Source organism: Malaclemys terrapin, chromosome 13, assembly GCF_027887155.1.
Source record: "Malaclemys terrapin pileata isolate rMalTer1 chromosome 13, rMalTer1.hap1, whole genome shotgun sequence".
Lineage (NCBI taxonomy): Eukaryota > Metazoa > Chordata > Testudines > Emydidae > Malaclemys > Malaclemys terrapin.
In genome coordinates, this window is record NC_071517.1 from 14,371,247 (window position 1) to 14,389,121 (window position 17,875).

At 45.7% G+C, this 17,875-nt stretch overlaps 1 protein-coding gene across 1 annotated transcript; it reads left to right on the forward strand.

Annotated features, from left to right (window-relative positions):
* Positions 1–858: 858 nt before the first annotated feature.
* LOC128848418 (E3 ubiquitin/ISG15 ligase TRIM25-like) lies at positions 859–17,875 on the forward strand. The gene is made up of 6 exons (XM_054048404.1): positions 859–1,449; positions 4,817–4,912; positions 5,633–5,866; positions 8,320–8,482; positions 11,235–11,297; positions 17,319–17,875. Exons 1-6 carry the CDS (start codon positions 859–861, stop codon positions 17,858–17,860), a joined length of 1,689 nt encoding a protein of 562 aa, XP_053904379.1. The 3' UTR covers positions 17,861–17,875.

Here is a 17,875-nt window from a genome sequence, read left to right on the forward strand (position 1 = left end):
AGCTGTCCCAGGCCAGCTGCAGTGTAGATCTACTCCCAGTCACTGAGAAAGTCACTCGACTGTTCTGTGCCTCAATATCCGCATCTGTCAGCTGGAGACAATGACATTTTATTTAGTGACTGTGAAACCTAATTAATATCTGGGAAGTGCATGGAGACCTTTAAATGAAAGGGACTAGAGAAGGGTCACATGGTTTAAAAAAAAAAATCACACACACACACACACACACACACGTGTGGGGGTGCAAAATAACTGAAATTAAAGGCTCTTTAACCTAGCAGATAAAGGAATAACGAGATCCAGAGGGTGGAAGCTGCAGCTACACACATTCGCACTGGAAATAAGGTGCACATTTTTAACAATAAGAGAAATGAACTATTGGAACAACTTACCTACAGGGGTGCTGGAACAATTTGTATAGTGGGGGTGCTGAGAGCCATTGAACCAAACTGTAAACCCCAGTATATGATGGAAACTACTTCCAGCCAGGGGACGTGGCAGAACCCCCAGCACCTATTACCTAGGGATGTTATGAATTCTCCATCAATTGAGGTCTGCCAGTCTAGACTGGATGGCTTCTAACTGATATGCCCGAGTTCCACCAGAAGTTCTGACCTCCTGCATCATCCAGGCCACACTAGAGAATCAGAATGGTCCCTTCTTGCCTTAAAAATCTATTAATGATCTCTCACATGAGAATACCTAGCTTAATAAAAATGTTACAAATCTATTAATCACTTTCCACAGAGGGTCTTGAAAGGTGAGTACAATGGAGTAAACCTGTGTCTGTTTCATGTTTCCCAGAGCTCAAAATACCAGGATCTGTGAGGCAGCATCCCAGCTGAGGCTTCTGTCACCATGAGCAACACAAATTTTTTTTTCCTTGAGGACAACATCGTGTGCCCGATCTGCCTGGAGGTGTTCACAGACCCAGTCACCACTGCCTGTGGACACAACTTTTGCATGGACTGCTTGCAGGATTACTGGGACCATCAAGCTGTGATTGGGGAGTGTCCCTACTGTCCACAGTGCCGAGAACCCTTCAGCTCACGGCCTCGACTCCGCAAAAATATAAGCCTTGGCGAAATAGCAGAAAAGTTCACCCGGGAGGAGGCTCAGGCAACAGCCAAGCGTCCCCTGGCAGGTCCAAATGACATCCCTTGCGATCTCTGCTCCTCTAGGAAAGTGAAGTCCATCAAGTCCTGCCTGCAGTGCATGGCCTCCTTGTGCGAAAACCATACCCAGTTGCACTACGAAGACAAAACCTTCAGGAACCACCAGCTGCTGGAACCCATGAGTGACCTGAAAGCCAGACTGTGCCAGAAGCACCACAAGCTGCAGGAGCTGTACTGTAGGACGGAGGGTGGGTTAGTTTGCTACACCTGCATCCGAGAGGAGCACAAGAACCATGATGCAATCCCACTACAGGAGGAGAGAGCCAGGAAAGTGGTAAGTATGGAGGTCTCTCTTCCTCTGAGCCCAGACTAAGGGGGCGGGGGGCGGTTAATAAGGAAGAGGAGTGGGGCCCTCTAGAAAAGCAGATATCTAGGTCTAAAATAAAGACCTGCCTACGCTGCATAAAAAGCATGGCAAGGAACCATTCTTTGGAACCCCTTGTGCTTGCAACACCTGTGCAAAGATTTGCACTCACACAAACCAGTCATCCCAGGCCTCTGGTCATAATAATTAGTTACAAACACCTGTGTCTGCTAAAGATCTGATGTCTGGCTGAACCAGTACGAATGGGAAACTGTCCTGGTTCAGAGAGTTCTAACACCAGCCTACAGTGCAGTACTTCACTTTTGAAAATTACCCAGAAGCCCTTGTTTTCAGTCACAGTGCTGTGCATTATGGGATAGGTGTTTCAGGAATCCCCCAGAATGCACTGGTACAACCACTGTTGTAAGGTGCCCCGTGTGCGCAATGCGCCAAAATAATCAAACACATCACCATGCAGATGTGTAACCATCGCAAGGACAACCAATCCTGCAATAGTTTCTTCACTCACAGCCTGATACAACACCCACTGGAATCAATGGGATGACTATGGGTGCAATCATCAGCTGTCAACGGTGCTATGCTGATTTTCCACATCGGAGCGTCTGGTCCATTGATTTCAATGAGAATTAGATCAAGTCTTTAGTGGAGAAACACCCTCTGTATAGTCAATTTCCAGTATCCTTCCAGGGCAAGCAATTCCAGGGATATTAAAGTAGATGGCTCTCTTGAGAGAGCAAGTAAATTTGTACCTGACTCCAGAGCAGCTTGTCTAAAATACCTGCAACAGGTTGCTAACTCAGTGGATCTGTCCCGTGATTTAAAATAATCTGGGATGCAGAATAGGAGACCTAAAATATTCCCTAGGAAAAAACTGATCTAATCAGTCCATGCCTCTGTCTACCAGGGAGCATGTATGCCCGGCGACACAAAGATTTTCAAAGGCACTGAAAGTCAATGGGAATTGGGCATCTACATGCCCTTGAACAACTCCCCATAAGATCCAGTCTCCAGCAGTGGCCACACCTGATGCGTCAGAAGAAGGCAAAACCTCTCTTTAGTGGACCTGGCCAACCGGGCAAAGACACAAAGGGATGGAGGATGCAGAATGCCTTCCTGGCTTCAGCAAGGAGTTCAGCTGACATGCTGAAGCATGAGATTTGAACACACACATCTTGTCATGAAACAAAAGCAACCACTCATATCAGACTCCTGACAGCCATTGCCTTCTCTGCGGAGATCTGATAGTGCTGGAGGGAAGGGGTCTTAGAACCGATGCCCACGTAGCCCTGTTATGGGCACCAGGAAGAGCCCATAGAATAAATAAGAGAGCTTTTGCTCAAACATGTGGCAGAAACAGATTGTAACTCAGGATAGTCTGCCTTTGCTCTTTTATATCTGTATTGTGGGCCAAGATCCTCAGCTGGGGTAAATTAGCACAGCTCCACTGACAGCAGGGAAGCTCTGCTGACTTGCAGCAGATGAGGAGCTGGTCCTGAGCGCGTAGCAATAAATAGCCCAGTATCCCCCGAGGTGCAGGAATTCCTCTGTCAGGTCTGTTTCTGGTTGTTTAGAAGTCAATCCGTGCGGAAACAGACAGAACGAAACTACTGAAGCCAAAGCAGGGCCATTTGTTGATCTGCTCCTTTGGAATAACGTTAATTTGCAGTGGATCTGTCATTTATACTAGCGTCCAAGGAGAGGCTTGGCTAATGCGCCAGTTGGAACATTGGGTTTTTGAGAATCTGCATTTCATCAGGTTTGTAATCAGCAGGGAGTTGAGCCGAGAAATTGCCAGGTGCTTTTCTGCAGTCATGCTCCCCAGGGCTGTGAGCTTGTTAGAGCTCAGACTAAGAAGGGTGAAGCCTGGGCAATATGTTCAGTAAGAGATGTTCCCTGCCTTCAAGAAGAGCACCTTTTGAATTCAAGGCCCTAGAGGGGGGTGTAGTGGTCTGCGCAGAAGGAGCTTTTTGCAGGACGAGGCCATGTTCTGAATTTATGGAACATTTATTATACAATTACTGTTAATCACACTTGGATGGGAGACCACCCAGGAAACCCAGGCTGCTACCAGAGGCTGTGAAGCTGGCATTCCTTCAAGGTTACTACTGAACCACCTCAGGAAGGTGTGTGGGTGTAGGACTATGTTGTTGAAAGTGCCGCCTCTCTGATGAGATGTAAATTCAGGGATCCCTTGTGGTCATGAAAGGCCTCATTTCATAAGAGTTAGGGACATTACCCCTGTGTCCTGACTAGGTTTTTTCTTTGACCAGTTACATTCACCCAATCTAAATACCCTCTCCAGTTTCAAGTGGACATGGTAATTTTCACTTTCCTACCTGACCTGTTGTGCAGTGTTAGCTGTGCACTGTTAAACGCTGTCCCATTCCACTCCAAAAGGCACTTAAGCGGTTCTTCAAGCTGGCCAGAAAATGGGCTTCCCCAGGAAATTTCAACTTTTCAGTGAAAAAAAATATCAAAATCTAAAATATTTCAATTTGGAAATGCTGCTGCAATGCTTCATGGGAGTTGTAGTCTGGTTACTTCATGTCCGTATTCTCTTCTATGGGCCAGGCTCCCCAACCAGACTAAATTTCCCTTAATGCATCACAGCCTTCCCAATGTTGAGGAGGAGGCAGTACATCATGGAAGTCCCGGGACCACAAGTGCATAATGGCAGCATGAGGCACCTACACAACCTCTCCCTTAAGGCACTGCTGGGCCATATCTGAATCAAAATATTTCAGTTTTCAAGCATTGATTTTTTTTTTTCCATTGAAAAACCCTTTTTTTCCCCATGGAAAGCTGGCATTTTTTTTTAGTCAAAAACCGAGTTTGATGGAAGATATTTGACCAGCCCTACTGATTCCTGCTTCTAAAATGCTTTGAAATGGAAGCACTATGCAAATGGAAAATAGGTATTAATAGATTTATGCTGCTTTACATTAGTTGAGGGTCTGGCCCATTAGCTGGATATTTTTGTTAGTGATTAGCAGATAACTCACTGACAATACGGATATGTAAATTATCTTCTTTAGGTTTCAGATTGAACACTCCCTTGATGAATGGGGGTAGCTGACAACTCAGAACTATTGTTATAGGCGGTCTCAGGTTCAGGACAACACTGCATCAGGTTACCAAGTCTTCCCAACCATCGGAACTTGATTTTTTCAAGTGAAAGCTGAGATTCGGGAGCACAATTCTTCAGTGAGCAGTGGCTTCTGCAGAGAATTTTGCATTTGTGTAGTCACGGAATGCTACACGTAGGGTGATGCTATATTTACAGTGAACGTAAATATGTTCATTCTTCCTTTCCCAGGTGGAGGCCAAGAGAGTACAAGCCAATGTGGAAAACCAGATCCTGATGATGGCATCAGACAGTCACAAACACAAAGGGAGGGTGATCTATCTCACGGTAAAACTGCTGCTTCCACTCTGAATACATTAGATTCAACATGAACCAAATTATTTCCCAAACATCAAACGGTCAAAGGGTCTTTAATATGGTGGATCTTGAAACAAGCGCCACTGTATCACATGAGACCCAAAGATGGGGGAAGGAGGTCTTTACCCTCAGATGTACCTAGTATTAGAGTCTCTCCCTGTAACTGATCAAGCAAAGAGACCCTCAACTCAATGGCATTTGTGTACATTACCGAAAATATTGAACGATTTTCCAAGGAAGGAACAAAGTTACTCCTTTTTATTATTGTTCATTTGTATCACCGTAGCCCCAACGGTGACCCACAATCCGCTGTGCTAGGGGCTCTACAAACACAACCAAAAGACAGTCCCTGTCCCAAGGAGCTTACAAGGTAGGATCCCAAAGGGGGTCAGATTCTGATCCCCTAACATGCTGAGGAGGCAGTGGGAGCGATCCCCTTGCAGAGTGAGCTACTACTCAGCTTGAGCTAAGGGCAGCAAAATCTGCCCCAAGGTACTTTAACTATCCTTGTAGGGCAGACGCATTTTCCTCTTGTTATCCTATTTACTGAGCCAATGGCCCAGAACCTGCTTGGAGAGAGTGAGGGAGGCACTTTTGGGGAGTGCGTCAGCATGTCAGGTCTTGAATCCATGTGAGTCACAAAGATCAGTGACTGCAGTGTGTGTGTGTGTGTGTGTCCTTCCCACCTAGAAAGTGGTCAAGAACTCAAGAGACGAGGTGAACCAAAGCTTTGCGGAGATTATAAAGGAGATCAAACGAATGCAGGTGAAGGTGCTGGAGTTTTTGGACAAGGAGGAGAGAGCAGCCCTTGTCCAGCTGGGGAATTCCATTCAGCAAAAGCAAGGGAAGCTTGCTGACCTCAACAAGCAGAACCTCTGGCTGACAGACCTCCTTGACAACGCAAGTGACCAACAGTTCCTGCAGGTAGAGTTCACCCCTCCACCCTGTGACCACAGTAAACTGCCCCCACCAGCATGGCCCGGTTGTCCTTGCGTAAGAGATCTGCCCCATGCTTAGCATCCACATCAACCACTGCTCCCTGCAGTTTACTTCTTGCCTGTAGCTGAAGTAGAGTAGTGGTGAATTTCCTATACCCACTTTTGGGGAGTAGAGGCTATGACTGGAGTAGCTGAGAAGGGCCTCACGGGCCGCTTTTCTGGATCATTCCTTACAGCACCTTCTGCTGGGAGAGGCTGGGGTGTGAGTCCCAGTTTGAGGATCCTGCACATGGTAGCTTGACGAGAACTGACATGCTAATAAAGTCCCACCACCCTGAGCATAAGCCTGGGGTCTCAGATGGGCATGTACTCAGAAAGCCCATCCCTGCCACTCACGTTGCCCCAGCAATGAGAGCTAGCGCAAGTATGTCTGAGCTGAGAATCACACCCCCACCTCCAGGTGCAGACCTACCCTCAGATTAGAGTAGCTGTGAACACCCTGTAGTTTACTATTGCACCGATTTTTATTGATCATTTTCACTTTATCAGCCAAGGAAACAACCATGTGGAGGAGTATCATAAGGGGAAATATTATGGTATGCAACCGTTATTCATCACAAACTAACATTAGTTACAGTATCATCTCTGCCCTCAGTTGGATGTGAAGGGGTAAAATTAACTTCAAATGCAGAAGATCGTCTATTTGCATTTGCTTTATTTTAGCTAAAGGCTGGCAGAGTATTATACTTAGAGTCTTTAAATCAAGACGGGATAGCTTTCTAGAAGAGATGCTGCTGCTCAAACAGAAGGTGGGGCATTAGGCGGAAATTACTGGGAGAGGTTCTATGGCCTATGTTATGCAAGAGGTCAGACTAGATACCAGAGAGTCCTCTTCTGACCTTAATCTGTGAATCTATTATTAGTTGTATTAGACGAGCACCTAGATGGGAGTCACCGTACACCACCTAGCACCCCAGACACATAGAACATGACAGCCCCTGCCACAGAAAACTTACAGGCCAAATAGTCGAGGAGTTATCCCCATTTTACAGATGGGAAACCAAGGCATGGAGAGTGTAAATGGCTTGCCCAAATTCACACAGAGTCTGCAGCACAGCAGAGATTGAACCCAAAACTCTGGAGTCCAACGATGCAAAATATTGAATTCATTACTAAACGTGTTTAAGATTGGCAGGTTCTGGTCTGGCCAAGAGAAAGACAGGTAACCAATACAAATCATCAGTCAGACACCACCAGGTTTTTGCAGAGCTACTGGGATGAAGGTAGGAACAAGAGAAACACACTAAACATATTTTACTGCAGGCTTTATATGGAAATCAACAGATGGGAATCTTCTAATAGGAACATCGTGCATCAAAAAACTAAGCCATATCATGCTGGGTAAACCAACATCTGCCTGGTTCTTAATTTAATAGGGTACAAAGTAGGGGCAGTGTTTTCCCCACAATTCCATGTGGAGGTTTGGAACCCTCCTACAATCAAAGCAACACGACCGTAACCACCTTGCGAATTAATGAATTCCAAAGAGCCAGCCCCGTGGCTAGGGTAAACAACAACACCCCCCACTGAAGCTAACAGAGCCAGGCCAAATTTCCCAAATCGAAAGAGGCTTAAAACGCACTTTGTTTTTAAGAAAACCTCTTTAGCTTTAGAAATAAATCGGACAGTGAGATAGTAACAAATTGGACCATCACAGTAGCCACATCGAGCTGTTAATGTTCTTTCTTACATGTGCTACTAATCCTTGCTTTAAGCGCAACTGTTTGTTTTTTCCAGACTGCATGCTTATGTTCTGAGGCAGCGGGGAACTTTTCTTAACACCAAAAACAAGTCAATGTTTCAGTGAAATCCAAGAGGATTTACTTGGATAACAAAGACTCCAGCAAAATGGAGGAAAGGATCTTGTCTGGCAGTTCGAGTGGCTGTAATTCTGTGATTTCATCCAAACAAGTCCTTCAGAAAGGGGCAATTCCACCCTGTGCCATGGCCTGTGCACTACTTAAACCCTATTTTGAGGGCATAAGGGGAACGTAAGTGGTGCATTGGCTGCAGAATAGGGTATCTGCACTGAGGCGAATGTCACCCAGTCCCGGGGGTGCTGAGAGCTATTGAACCAAACTGTACACCCTGTATCTGATGGAAACCACTTAAAGCCAGGGGGTCCTCTTGACATATACCCCTTCATACATACACCCTGGATCCTTCCTCAGAGCTGACTGGTGGGAGCGCTGAGTTAGAAAAATTCATTATGGGCCAGATTCCAGTACGCTTACCCCAGTTTAGGGTCTCCTTACTCTCCAAGAAGTCCCTTTCACTCTGTGGAGTCCATGGAAGGAAGGGGATCAGGATCTCACCCTGGGGCCTGGTTTCAATGAATGCTGAGGAGGTTTTAAACAAAACAAGTTTCTGCCCTGCTAGGAATTCCCAAAGCTCAAGAAGTTGGGAGCCTGCACCGAACCCATCGTCAGTCTGAAGTGCGAGGAGAGCTCAAGTTTTGTCAGCCTTAAACAGACTCTGGGTGACCTGAAGGCTCAGCTATCGATGGTTGGCCTCTGCTTCATCAATAAAATCCTCACGAAAGGTGAGTGAGCTTATTCCATTGAGATCTGAATGTTTTCCCCCCAAAGGGGGGATTTTCTGTGCAATGCATCCCCATGTTCCAGTTCCTTTGGATGGCTAGGAAAGCATCCTGCTTACTGATCGCCCAGCACACAGTCCTGGCTGTGGGATAAACATTTTTAGTGGCTGAAATGGGGAATACCCCGCCCTCACCAGGTTTTTCGATGGGGAATTCTGTTTTGCCATTGACTATAGATCAGGATGGACATGGTCAGGACTCCAAAATATCCCCTGCCTCTCCAATCTAGGGTGGTCACCATTTCCTCCCTTGAACTCCTCCTTCTCCTCCTCTCAAGAATGGCTGTGAACTTATATCTGGCTGGTCTAGACAATAGGTCAGTTGGCTCCCTCGATGCTGCTTTGCAGAGCATTCAGAGATAACACCTATGCATCTAGCACCACCAGCCTTCTATTGGGAGCCCAAATAGAGGCTCTTTATGGAACAAGAGACTGGAAGATACATCTGATCAATAGTCTTTTGAATTGCTTAGCTACCTAGTCACCCCACTGGCTTTGAGCAACTTTGTTCCCCATAATTTCATGTATCCAGTTTCAGGGGTACTAACCTCCAACTTCCATCACAGGGTTTTATTGAGGAGACTCCAAGCCTGTGAAGTCTCATCTCTGAGCTCTTGTTCCTACACTAAGTCCTATGATCTCCCCCAGCTCACTTTCCCATTCAGTGCTCATGCTTTTGCCTGCAGAATGTGCTATCAGCCACCAGCATCTTCCCATTAACTTCTACATTGGGGCACTAGAAAGGGGGCTGGAGTCCAGGATGGGGGCTCCCTCCTTTAGCTCCAGTCAGAATGGACTGTCCCTCCAGTTCAGTCACAAGGACCAAATCCTCGACTGCTGTAAGTCAGAAGAACTCCATTCACTTCAATAGGTCTCTGACAATTTCCACCACTACCTCAACATACCATCCTCCAGTGGCTATCAGCTAACTTGGGGGTAGTTGGTGTTTTCTCCAGCCTGGCCAGCCCTAGCTTTATCGATGCTTTGCTGGTATTCACTCCTATTTATGCTTGACTGTTTCTAGTTCCCTTACCTGAAATATGCAAACAGAAACTAACCTTTGACTGTTCCCAGCCACCACACTTGAGACTCACTTAAAACTGTGACCCCAGTGCTTAAAGTGTGAATCTCATTTCAGATAGCCAGCTGTGTATAAATCCTGCTGACTATGCCACAATGGCATTTTGGGGTGCAACCAGACTGGCAAGGGATTGGGTCACCCCTGCCCTGCAACTTTAGAGGCTCTTAATGCTTTACTTCTGTAGCTCCCACCTGGGCTGCAGGTAACACCCTGAGCGTCTGTGTGTGGCTGCAGCTAGCCAGCCTCTCTTTAGTCACATGTTGGCTTCCACCAGGCTTATTTACCACTTGCAGGGGGACTCCACCACACTCCCAATCTCAGCCCTTCCCCAGAAATGTGTATTTTGTTCTGCACTGTCCAAGTCCTCTCCTGGGCAGTTCAGATAAAGGTTGGTTGTCCCTGTAAGGGACTAATCTACAACTTGCTCCTTTCAAATGCTCCTTAACCCACACTGGATTAAAGAACAAAAACGTTTCTTTAACTACAGCGAGGAAGATTTTGAGTACAAGTAATAAGGCATTAAAGGCAAAAATGGTTACAAGAAACAGATAAAACGCTTCCTAGTACTAAACAGACTAGACTTGGTTCAAGGTGAAGTTCTTACCACAGGTTCCCAGCATCATTGCTTACCAAATTTCAGGTCAGGATTTGTCCCCAAAGTCTGTTTCTTTTGTATTCTTAGGCTGAAAAGAGATGGATAGGGAAAGAACTCGCGGTATTTTTGCCCCTCACTTTTAGAGTTCAGTCACCCTTTGAAATGCATTTCCCTGAGTGTGACCCCTAGAGAAAGTTCTTTCCAGCTGAGCAAGGAGACATGGAGTCGGGGGGAGGAATGGGTGGGGGAGGTTCATGCAGTTCCTTCTGTCCCCTCTGTTTGCTGAGATTAAGATTTTCTTTGTGGTCTTCCTTTTTCCTCACTGTCTGAGGACTGTATACAGCATACATGCAAACTGAGGTAAATACACACCCCTGTGGTTAAGACCCACTTGACCAGTTTTATCTAATCAGGGCTAAGTGAGTTTGAACATATGCTTTAACATTATACAGGGTGGATTTCATACCTTTACACACAACGTTGCTACATACAGTTCACCATGAGGTGATCAAGCATTGAGTTATTAGTTTTCAAATGATACCTCAAGGCATATTTTGTGCAAAGATTATTACAGTAGTGTGTAGGATACGAATACAGGGGTGCACCCAGTCAGGCTCAGACACAATAGGGATGGATTAATTTCACAAGGTTTCAGTTTGAATACACATCCAAAATCAGGTACTTTGTCCAAGCTCCTACTGCTAGAAATCTCAGGAGAACAAACTTAAAACGGTTTCTGACCAGGCTGGGAAATAGTGTAACAGCTTCTCTTGTGGTATTTCAGGGTTTCTGGGTCCAGCTCTGGTCAGGAACACACACATGCAGAGACGTGTGAAAATGGGCCAGTTATCTTAACTGAACATTTTCCAACCTGTAGAACACTTCACTTTGGGAGAGGGATAAAGGTCCCAAGTGAAAGGTGGTGGTGGCTTTTTACACCCACCCCACCCATCTGATCCACACATCCCCCTGCGCTTCCCAAGAAGCATAAACCCCTGCTGTGTCTCTTTCATCTTACAGGAATAACAATGCAACTCTATGAGGTGATACCAGCAGATATGGACAGGAAGAGCCTCCTGAAATGTAGGTATTGGTATCACGTTTGACCTTTTTTCCCCCCAGTCTTCTTTTGCTGGCTTCTGGGGAGGGTGTAATGTAACTGCTCGAGTTGAGAGTGTCCTCAACTGAAGAACTCAGCGAGCTGAAGTTGCTACAGTTTGACAAGACTGGGCAGACCAGTCAAAGATACAGCAAAACGTTTATTGTGAGAACAACGCGAGTTGTGCGGAGCAGACATGGGCCACTTTGGCTAGTGCAGCAAAACTCTAGACACAACAGTCATCTGTCAGGCAACAGACTAGTGGCCATATGTCATGTGATCTCCATATGTAGTTATTTATAAAGGGCAAACAGCATGGTGGTGGTGCTGAACAAATCAGCTCTGCCCAAAAAAGCTTGTAGTCGAAGGGCCTGAACCTGGCACTGCTGGAAATGGGAGTTTTGCTGTTATTTAAACAAGGGCAGGGTTGACCTTTAATGGAGAGAACATTGCCCATCGAAAAGGAAGCATTGTTAAGTGGGAAGAGAATGGGAGTCAGGAGGTTTGTTCCCAGCTCTGATACCGACTCTTTGGGGTGACCCTGGGTAGGCCCCGGTGTCAGCTTCACCCATTTGGACCATGGCAATTACCTACTTCACAGGGAGGTTTTCAGGCTTCTTTAGTAGACATTTGTAAAGTGCTTGGGGCTCTTCAGATGAAAGGTGCTATAGAAGTGCCAATATTAAAGTATCAGAGGGGTAGCCGTGTTAGTCTGAATCTGTAAAAAGCAACAGAGGGTCCTGTGGCACCTTTAAGACTAACAGAAGTATTGGGAGCATAAGCTTTCATGGGTAAGAACCTCACTTCTTCAGATGCAAGATTTGTTACCCATGAAATCTTATGCTCCCAATACTTCTGTTAGTCTTAAAGGTGCCACAGGACCCTCTGTTGCTAATATTAAAGTGACCCTTTGGATAGATAGTAGGGGGATGGTCTATGTGTGTGTATGAATGTAATGGTCCCTCACTCTCCCGCTCGGAGAGAGGCCACTCAAGTTGGTCCTGTCTGGCCAGGCCCAGAGTCCGCAGGACAGCCAAGAGCCCACAATAGGGCTGGGCGATCAATAGTCACTGTCAGACTTTAGCCTGGGTTTGGGTGGCTCAAGCTTTCAGCCCTTAAACAGTCTATCAGGGCTGGCTTTGGGTTGGAGGGAGGCCACTCAGTCTCACTACAATGAACTTCATAGACATGGGGCTTTTGATACAGGTGAAAGGCATGGTGTGCCATTCAGTCTAATGAGAACAGAGGATCTCTACCCACTTACTTGAACACAGTCCCATGTCTGGTGCCTGCTTCCACACAGTTCCTAGGGGAAATTCATTGGCAAACCAGCAATAAAGTACCCCGCAAACTAGGGTGACCAGACGTCCCGATAAAATTGGGACTGTCCCAATATTTAGTTGTTTGTCCCGCGTCCCGACCAATGTATGGTCAGAACACCATTTGTCCCAATATTTTGCACTCGGGCTTTTTTTTTTTTGCGCTTCGGTGGCGCCCTCCTCCACCCATGTGTCCCAATACTTTGTTCTTGTCATCTGGTCACCCTACTGCAAACATCCTCTATGTAGGGAGCTTAACTAGCAGGCACATGGACAGAATATCTGGCTCTATGCAGCCACACCCTACCTGCAGAACCTCCAGGCACCAGTTGGTGCTGGGGTGTTTCTAAGCCCAGCTATACTACAGGGGTGCAATAGTCCATAGAGCAGGGGTGACCAACCTGTGACTCCAGGGGTGACCAACCTGTGACTCCAGAGACCAACCTGTGACTCCTTGTATGGGCACCGACTCCAGGGCTGGAGCTACAGGCGCCAACTTTCCAATGTGCCGGTGGGTGCTCACTGCTCAACCTCTGGCTCTACCACAGGCCCTGCCCCCACTCCACCCCTTGGTAAATTCTGGCTCCTTTTCAGGCTCAGGTTGGCCACCCCTGCCATAGAGATGGTTGCAGCTAGAGTTTAGAGCTGCCTTAGCTCATACTATGACAGGGGCCAGACTAGCCCTCACCGTTACAGGAATCAATTCTACCCTATGTCCGTCGAAGCAGGAAACGTATAAGCGTCTTACCAATCAGTTTACTAGTGGCATCTTGTTTAAACAATTGCAGACTAAAGCAAAGGTTGCCTGACCTTAAGTTTTACTGTTGATATCAGGAGATATTTCGGTATAGACCCAGAGTAGTCATCAGGTCAAGTTTAACCCAAAATTTAGGTTTAGTAAAAAAAAATAAAGAAAAATGAGTTTTACAGAAACTGGAAGCCAAACGCCATGTTTCTATGGATTTGTTTTGAAATTCTAATGGAAACAGGTTCCCTGGTTCTTGAAACTTAAGTGCCAATGCATTCTGGGATAAAACTGAACTTGAAATAGACTAGGAGCTGACTGGAAAAACAGTGAAATTGACAACTACCTAAGCTGAGAGAAATGCAAAAAATAAAATGAGTATAGTAACAGGGGAGTTAGATTTTTAAAATTTATTTCAATTGTAATAATCTAAAGTTTGTGTAATATAAAGCAGGGGTACTTTTTTAAAAAAACCTAACAATGTTCCTTTAATCATTAGTGTATTTTTGATGAGATCATGTTGTTAACAACATGGGCCTGCTTTTGAAATATTATCTCTAATTTTGCAGGCATAATTGTCTGTTCCTATGTTTTTTTCCAACTGCAACTAATTGCAGGCATAAGTGATATGATTTAGTAGCCTAAGTACTTGATTTGTGGGCACAATAAAGTAACTGGATCTAGTCTATCATTTGCAACTGTACTTGCAGAATTACAGGCTGGGTTCAGGCTCATATTAAAAAAAAGTAGCACTTTGTATTCAGAATAGAGCAAAGGGGTCTTCTTAAACTGGCTTAAAACCAGGTAGCTTTGCCTAGTTATAAGAATACCTGAGAAAGTACTTTTTAAAAAAAAAAAACACTAATTTCTACTTAGTACCAGCATTTTGTGGTCTGTATCTGCCCTGAATTGGCTCTACCATGTCTTAATAGAAAGGAGTTAAGAGGAAAAGTGATACAAGTAATCATAGTATTGATTACAAATTTAAAGTTAGCTATTGCACAAAAGAGAATGTAAGAGTAAAGTTAGTTTTGAGACCAATTATTTCTCCTATACAAACCCTACAGTGAAGGAAAATATTTTAAGTTTCTTAATTATCAAAAGGGGTTTGTTTGAATTAAAGTTTCTCCTGCAACCCAAACCCTGCAGCACTTATCTGGAGAGTGAAACTGACTAGAACTATTTTCCTTGGCTGAATTGGATGCAAAAAGTTAGCCCACAGCATAAATAATGAAAAGTTCTGGGTGGGAGTTGTCTTTGGAGGGGGAGAAAAAAAAAATGATCCCAATTTTGCATCTGGCTTCAGAAGGAGAAGGACTGGGCCCTATATGCATAACTTCTTGATTAGAGAGACAAGATAGGGGAGGTCTTATCTTATAGGACCGGGGGGGGGGGGGTTGGGGGACGACACGACGACACTTATGGCTCTGGAGCCACATGCGGCTCTTCAGAAGTTAATATGCGGCTCCTTGCATAGGTACTGACTCCAGGGCTGGAGCTACAGGCGCCAACTTTCCAATATTCCGTGGGATGCTCACTGCTCAACCCCTGGCTCTGCCCCCACTCCACCCCTCCTGCTCCCTCCCCTCAGCCTGCTGTGCCCTCAAGCCTCCTGCATGCCACGAAACAGCTGATTGGGAGGCGCGAGGAGAGATTGGGAGGCACTGATTGGCAGAACTGCCGGTGGGCAGGAGGCGCTGGGAGTGGGGGGTGGGGAGCTGATGGGGGGGCTGCTGACGTATTACCATGGCTCTTTGGCAATGTACATTGGTAAATTCTGGCTCCTTCTCAGGCTCAGGTTGGCCACCCGTTATAGGACTTTTAAATTATTTTGTTATGGACGAGATGACAGCTATAGTTAAAGCTGCTGTATCCATTCTACACTCCTATTTTTAATAGTTGTTCAGAATTTCTTGAAATTCTCTCCTTTCAGGATAAAAAGGTTGTTTTGGCTTCAAGATCCATTTTGTTCAAAAAAACATCAGATTGGCTTGTTGGAGTACCAGTAGGGTGGGGAAAATATACTTCTTAAAAATAATCTTGCAGGTTTTTGAAGCAACTCTACAGCCAAAATAGCTCAGGATAGAAATTGAGCTTTGCTATGTCAACAGTCCTCAATGAGAAGCGTCCAAGTGCTCAGTGAAAACTGGACTTCTTTTGACTGGGAGAAAAAAAAAAATGTACTGTGCACGTGAGCCAGGACATCTTACAGAGGGGGGTTAGCTAGCTAATGATGGACATGACCTTATCCCCATTGACTTGAATGGGAGCAGGATCAGACCCCGAGTGACGTTATGAAAGGCTGCAAGCCCCGTGTACGTCACCTGCGGCTAAGCTAACAGAGCAGTGATCAGCATACTGAAGGTGTGGAAAGCTCAGGGAGAGCTGCCACTCACCTTTTAATGGTCACAGGAGAGAGACCTGCTGCAATTCACTCTAGGAAGGAGAAGGGTTGTTGTCTCCCGTACACCAGTTAAGTTGCACAGTAGAGAGGCTTCCCCCTAAATTACCTGGGATAGGGTGTTCCTAAAGGTGTCTAGCTAAATAATTTCATATTGTGGAATTTACACTTGTTATAACCAATTCATAGGCCAACAGAGCTTCAAACATTCTGGAGAGAAAATTGGCTTTGTTTTATGAGGGGGCTTCTCTTCCCTCTCTTCTCCCCCTCACTTTTTTTTATTTTAATAAAAGCCAAGGAGGAGACAATTAAGGCTGCAGTTAAATATTTGGAAGATAAGTCTAGCCTGTCCTCAGGTTGTAGATGCAACTTTGACTCCTCTCCGTGGCACGTGTACTACATGTATATGATCATAGGATCATTGTGGGGGAGGGATAGCTCAGTGGTTTGAGCATTGACCTGCTAAACCCAGGCTTGTGAGTTCAATCCTTAAGGGGGCCACTTAGGATCTGGGGCAAAATCACCACTTGGTCCTGCTAGTGAAGGTAGGGGGCTGGACTCAATGACCTTTCAAGGTCCCTTCCAGTTCTAGGAGATGGGCTATCTCCATTTATAAAAAAAATATATATATATGCTATTTCTCAGATACAATATTACACCATGTGGTTTTTTTCCTTTAACTTTAAATACACATGACATTTTCCTGCACAAAAAGCACACATTTACCTACACAGCATATTACATTTTAAGAGCACAACACAGAAGAGTAATGAAAAACATTCATAGTATTATTTGTATGATCATAGCACCTAGGAGCTCTAGTCATGAACCCGGTCCCCATTGTGCTACCCACTGTATGAACCGAACAAAAAGAACAGTCCTACCTCTTTGGAGCTTACAATCTAAGCATAAGGTAAGAGAAGAGGTGAATACAGACAGGGGAGCACAAGGAAATGAGACAATACACTATGACCTACATAGACCACTTGAATTTGCAGCCAAGGATCTGATCTGGAGCTCCATATGGTACCTGCTCTTTCAGGCTACTTCTGTGCCAGAAGAGAAGCCTATAGCTGTCTCAAGCAGTAGTATAATGTTTTTAAATACTGACAGGATGCTCAGTGGTGTCTAGGACTCAAGCAGCAGCCCTTGTGTCTCTCTCTCATTCACACCAGGGAAAAGTCAGGAGTTAACAGCACTGAAGTCAGACTAACGCTGGTGTAATGCCAGTGAACGTGAGAAGAAATTAGCCACATAGTCCTTCCCCAAGTATCTTGCACTAAAAATCCAATACATGCCCATTACATGACCACCACTTCTCTTACCACTAGTGGCAAATCCTCTCTGTGGAGAGAGGAAACAGCCCCTTGCCAACTTCTAGGAATAGCTAATATCAGTCCCTTCATCATAGTGTTCCCTGCCCTTCTGGTCTGGGAATGGAACTAGACTGAGCAGGACACAGTTTGACACCTCTCTCTCCCCACACCCATCAGGAGTGGATTCACTTTGGCCATATCTCCTTTTGCCTCCTGTGAAACAGACTACTGCAATCTGAACTTCGATCCCAACACCGCCAGCGAGGAGCTCTTGCTGTTCAAGGAGACCCACTCCGTGCTGAACATGGGTATCCTGATGGAGTCTTTCTTCGGGTCCTGCCAGGGATTCAACCACTGGCCACAGGTCTTGTGTACCCGCAGCTTGTGTGAGGGCTGCCATTACTGGGAAGTCGAGGTCTCAGACTCATGGGTCTGCTTGGGAGCAACCTACAGTTACATGCACAAGACTGGGAAGAGCTGTATCTTTTACCTGATTGGCCGGAACAATACCTCCTGGTGCTTGGAGTGGGACTCCTTGAAGTTCTCTGTCTGGCACAACAACATCCAAACCGTGGTGAAGGGCAGCTATTACAAGACCATCGGTGTCTTCCTGGACTATGCTGCTGGCTCCCTGACTTTCTATGGCGTCACCAACACCATGAACCTCATCTACCGCTTCCTGACCACGTTCACGGAGCCACTGTATCCTGCAGTCATGGTGAGCAGCGGCAGCTCCATTACCTTGAAGCAGCATCCGTTACCTTGAAGCAGTAAGGGCAGA

Excerpts from the sequence above, each read along its gene's own strand:
- LOC128848418 (XM_054048404.1), top strand. The coding sequence starts at position 859 with ATGAGCAACACAAATTTTTTTTTCCTTGAGGACAACATCGTGTGCCCG. Across the intron at positions 1,450-4,816 it reads AGGAGAGAGCCAGGAAAGTG|GTGGAGGCCAAGAGAGTACA; the intron begins GTAAGTATGGAG and ends TTCCTTTCCCAG. Across the intron at positions 5,867-8,319 it reads GTGACCAACAGTTCCTGCAG|GAATTCCCAAAGCTCAAGAA; the intron begins GTAGAGTTCACC and ends CTGCCCTGCTAG.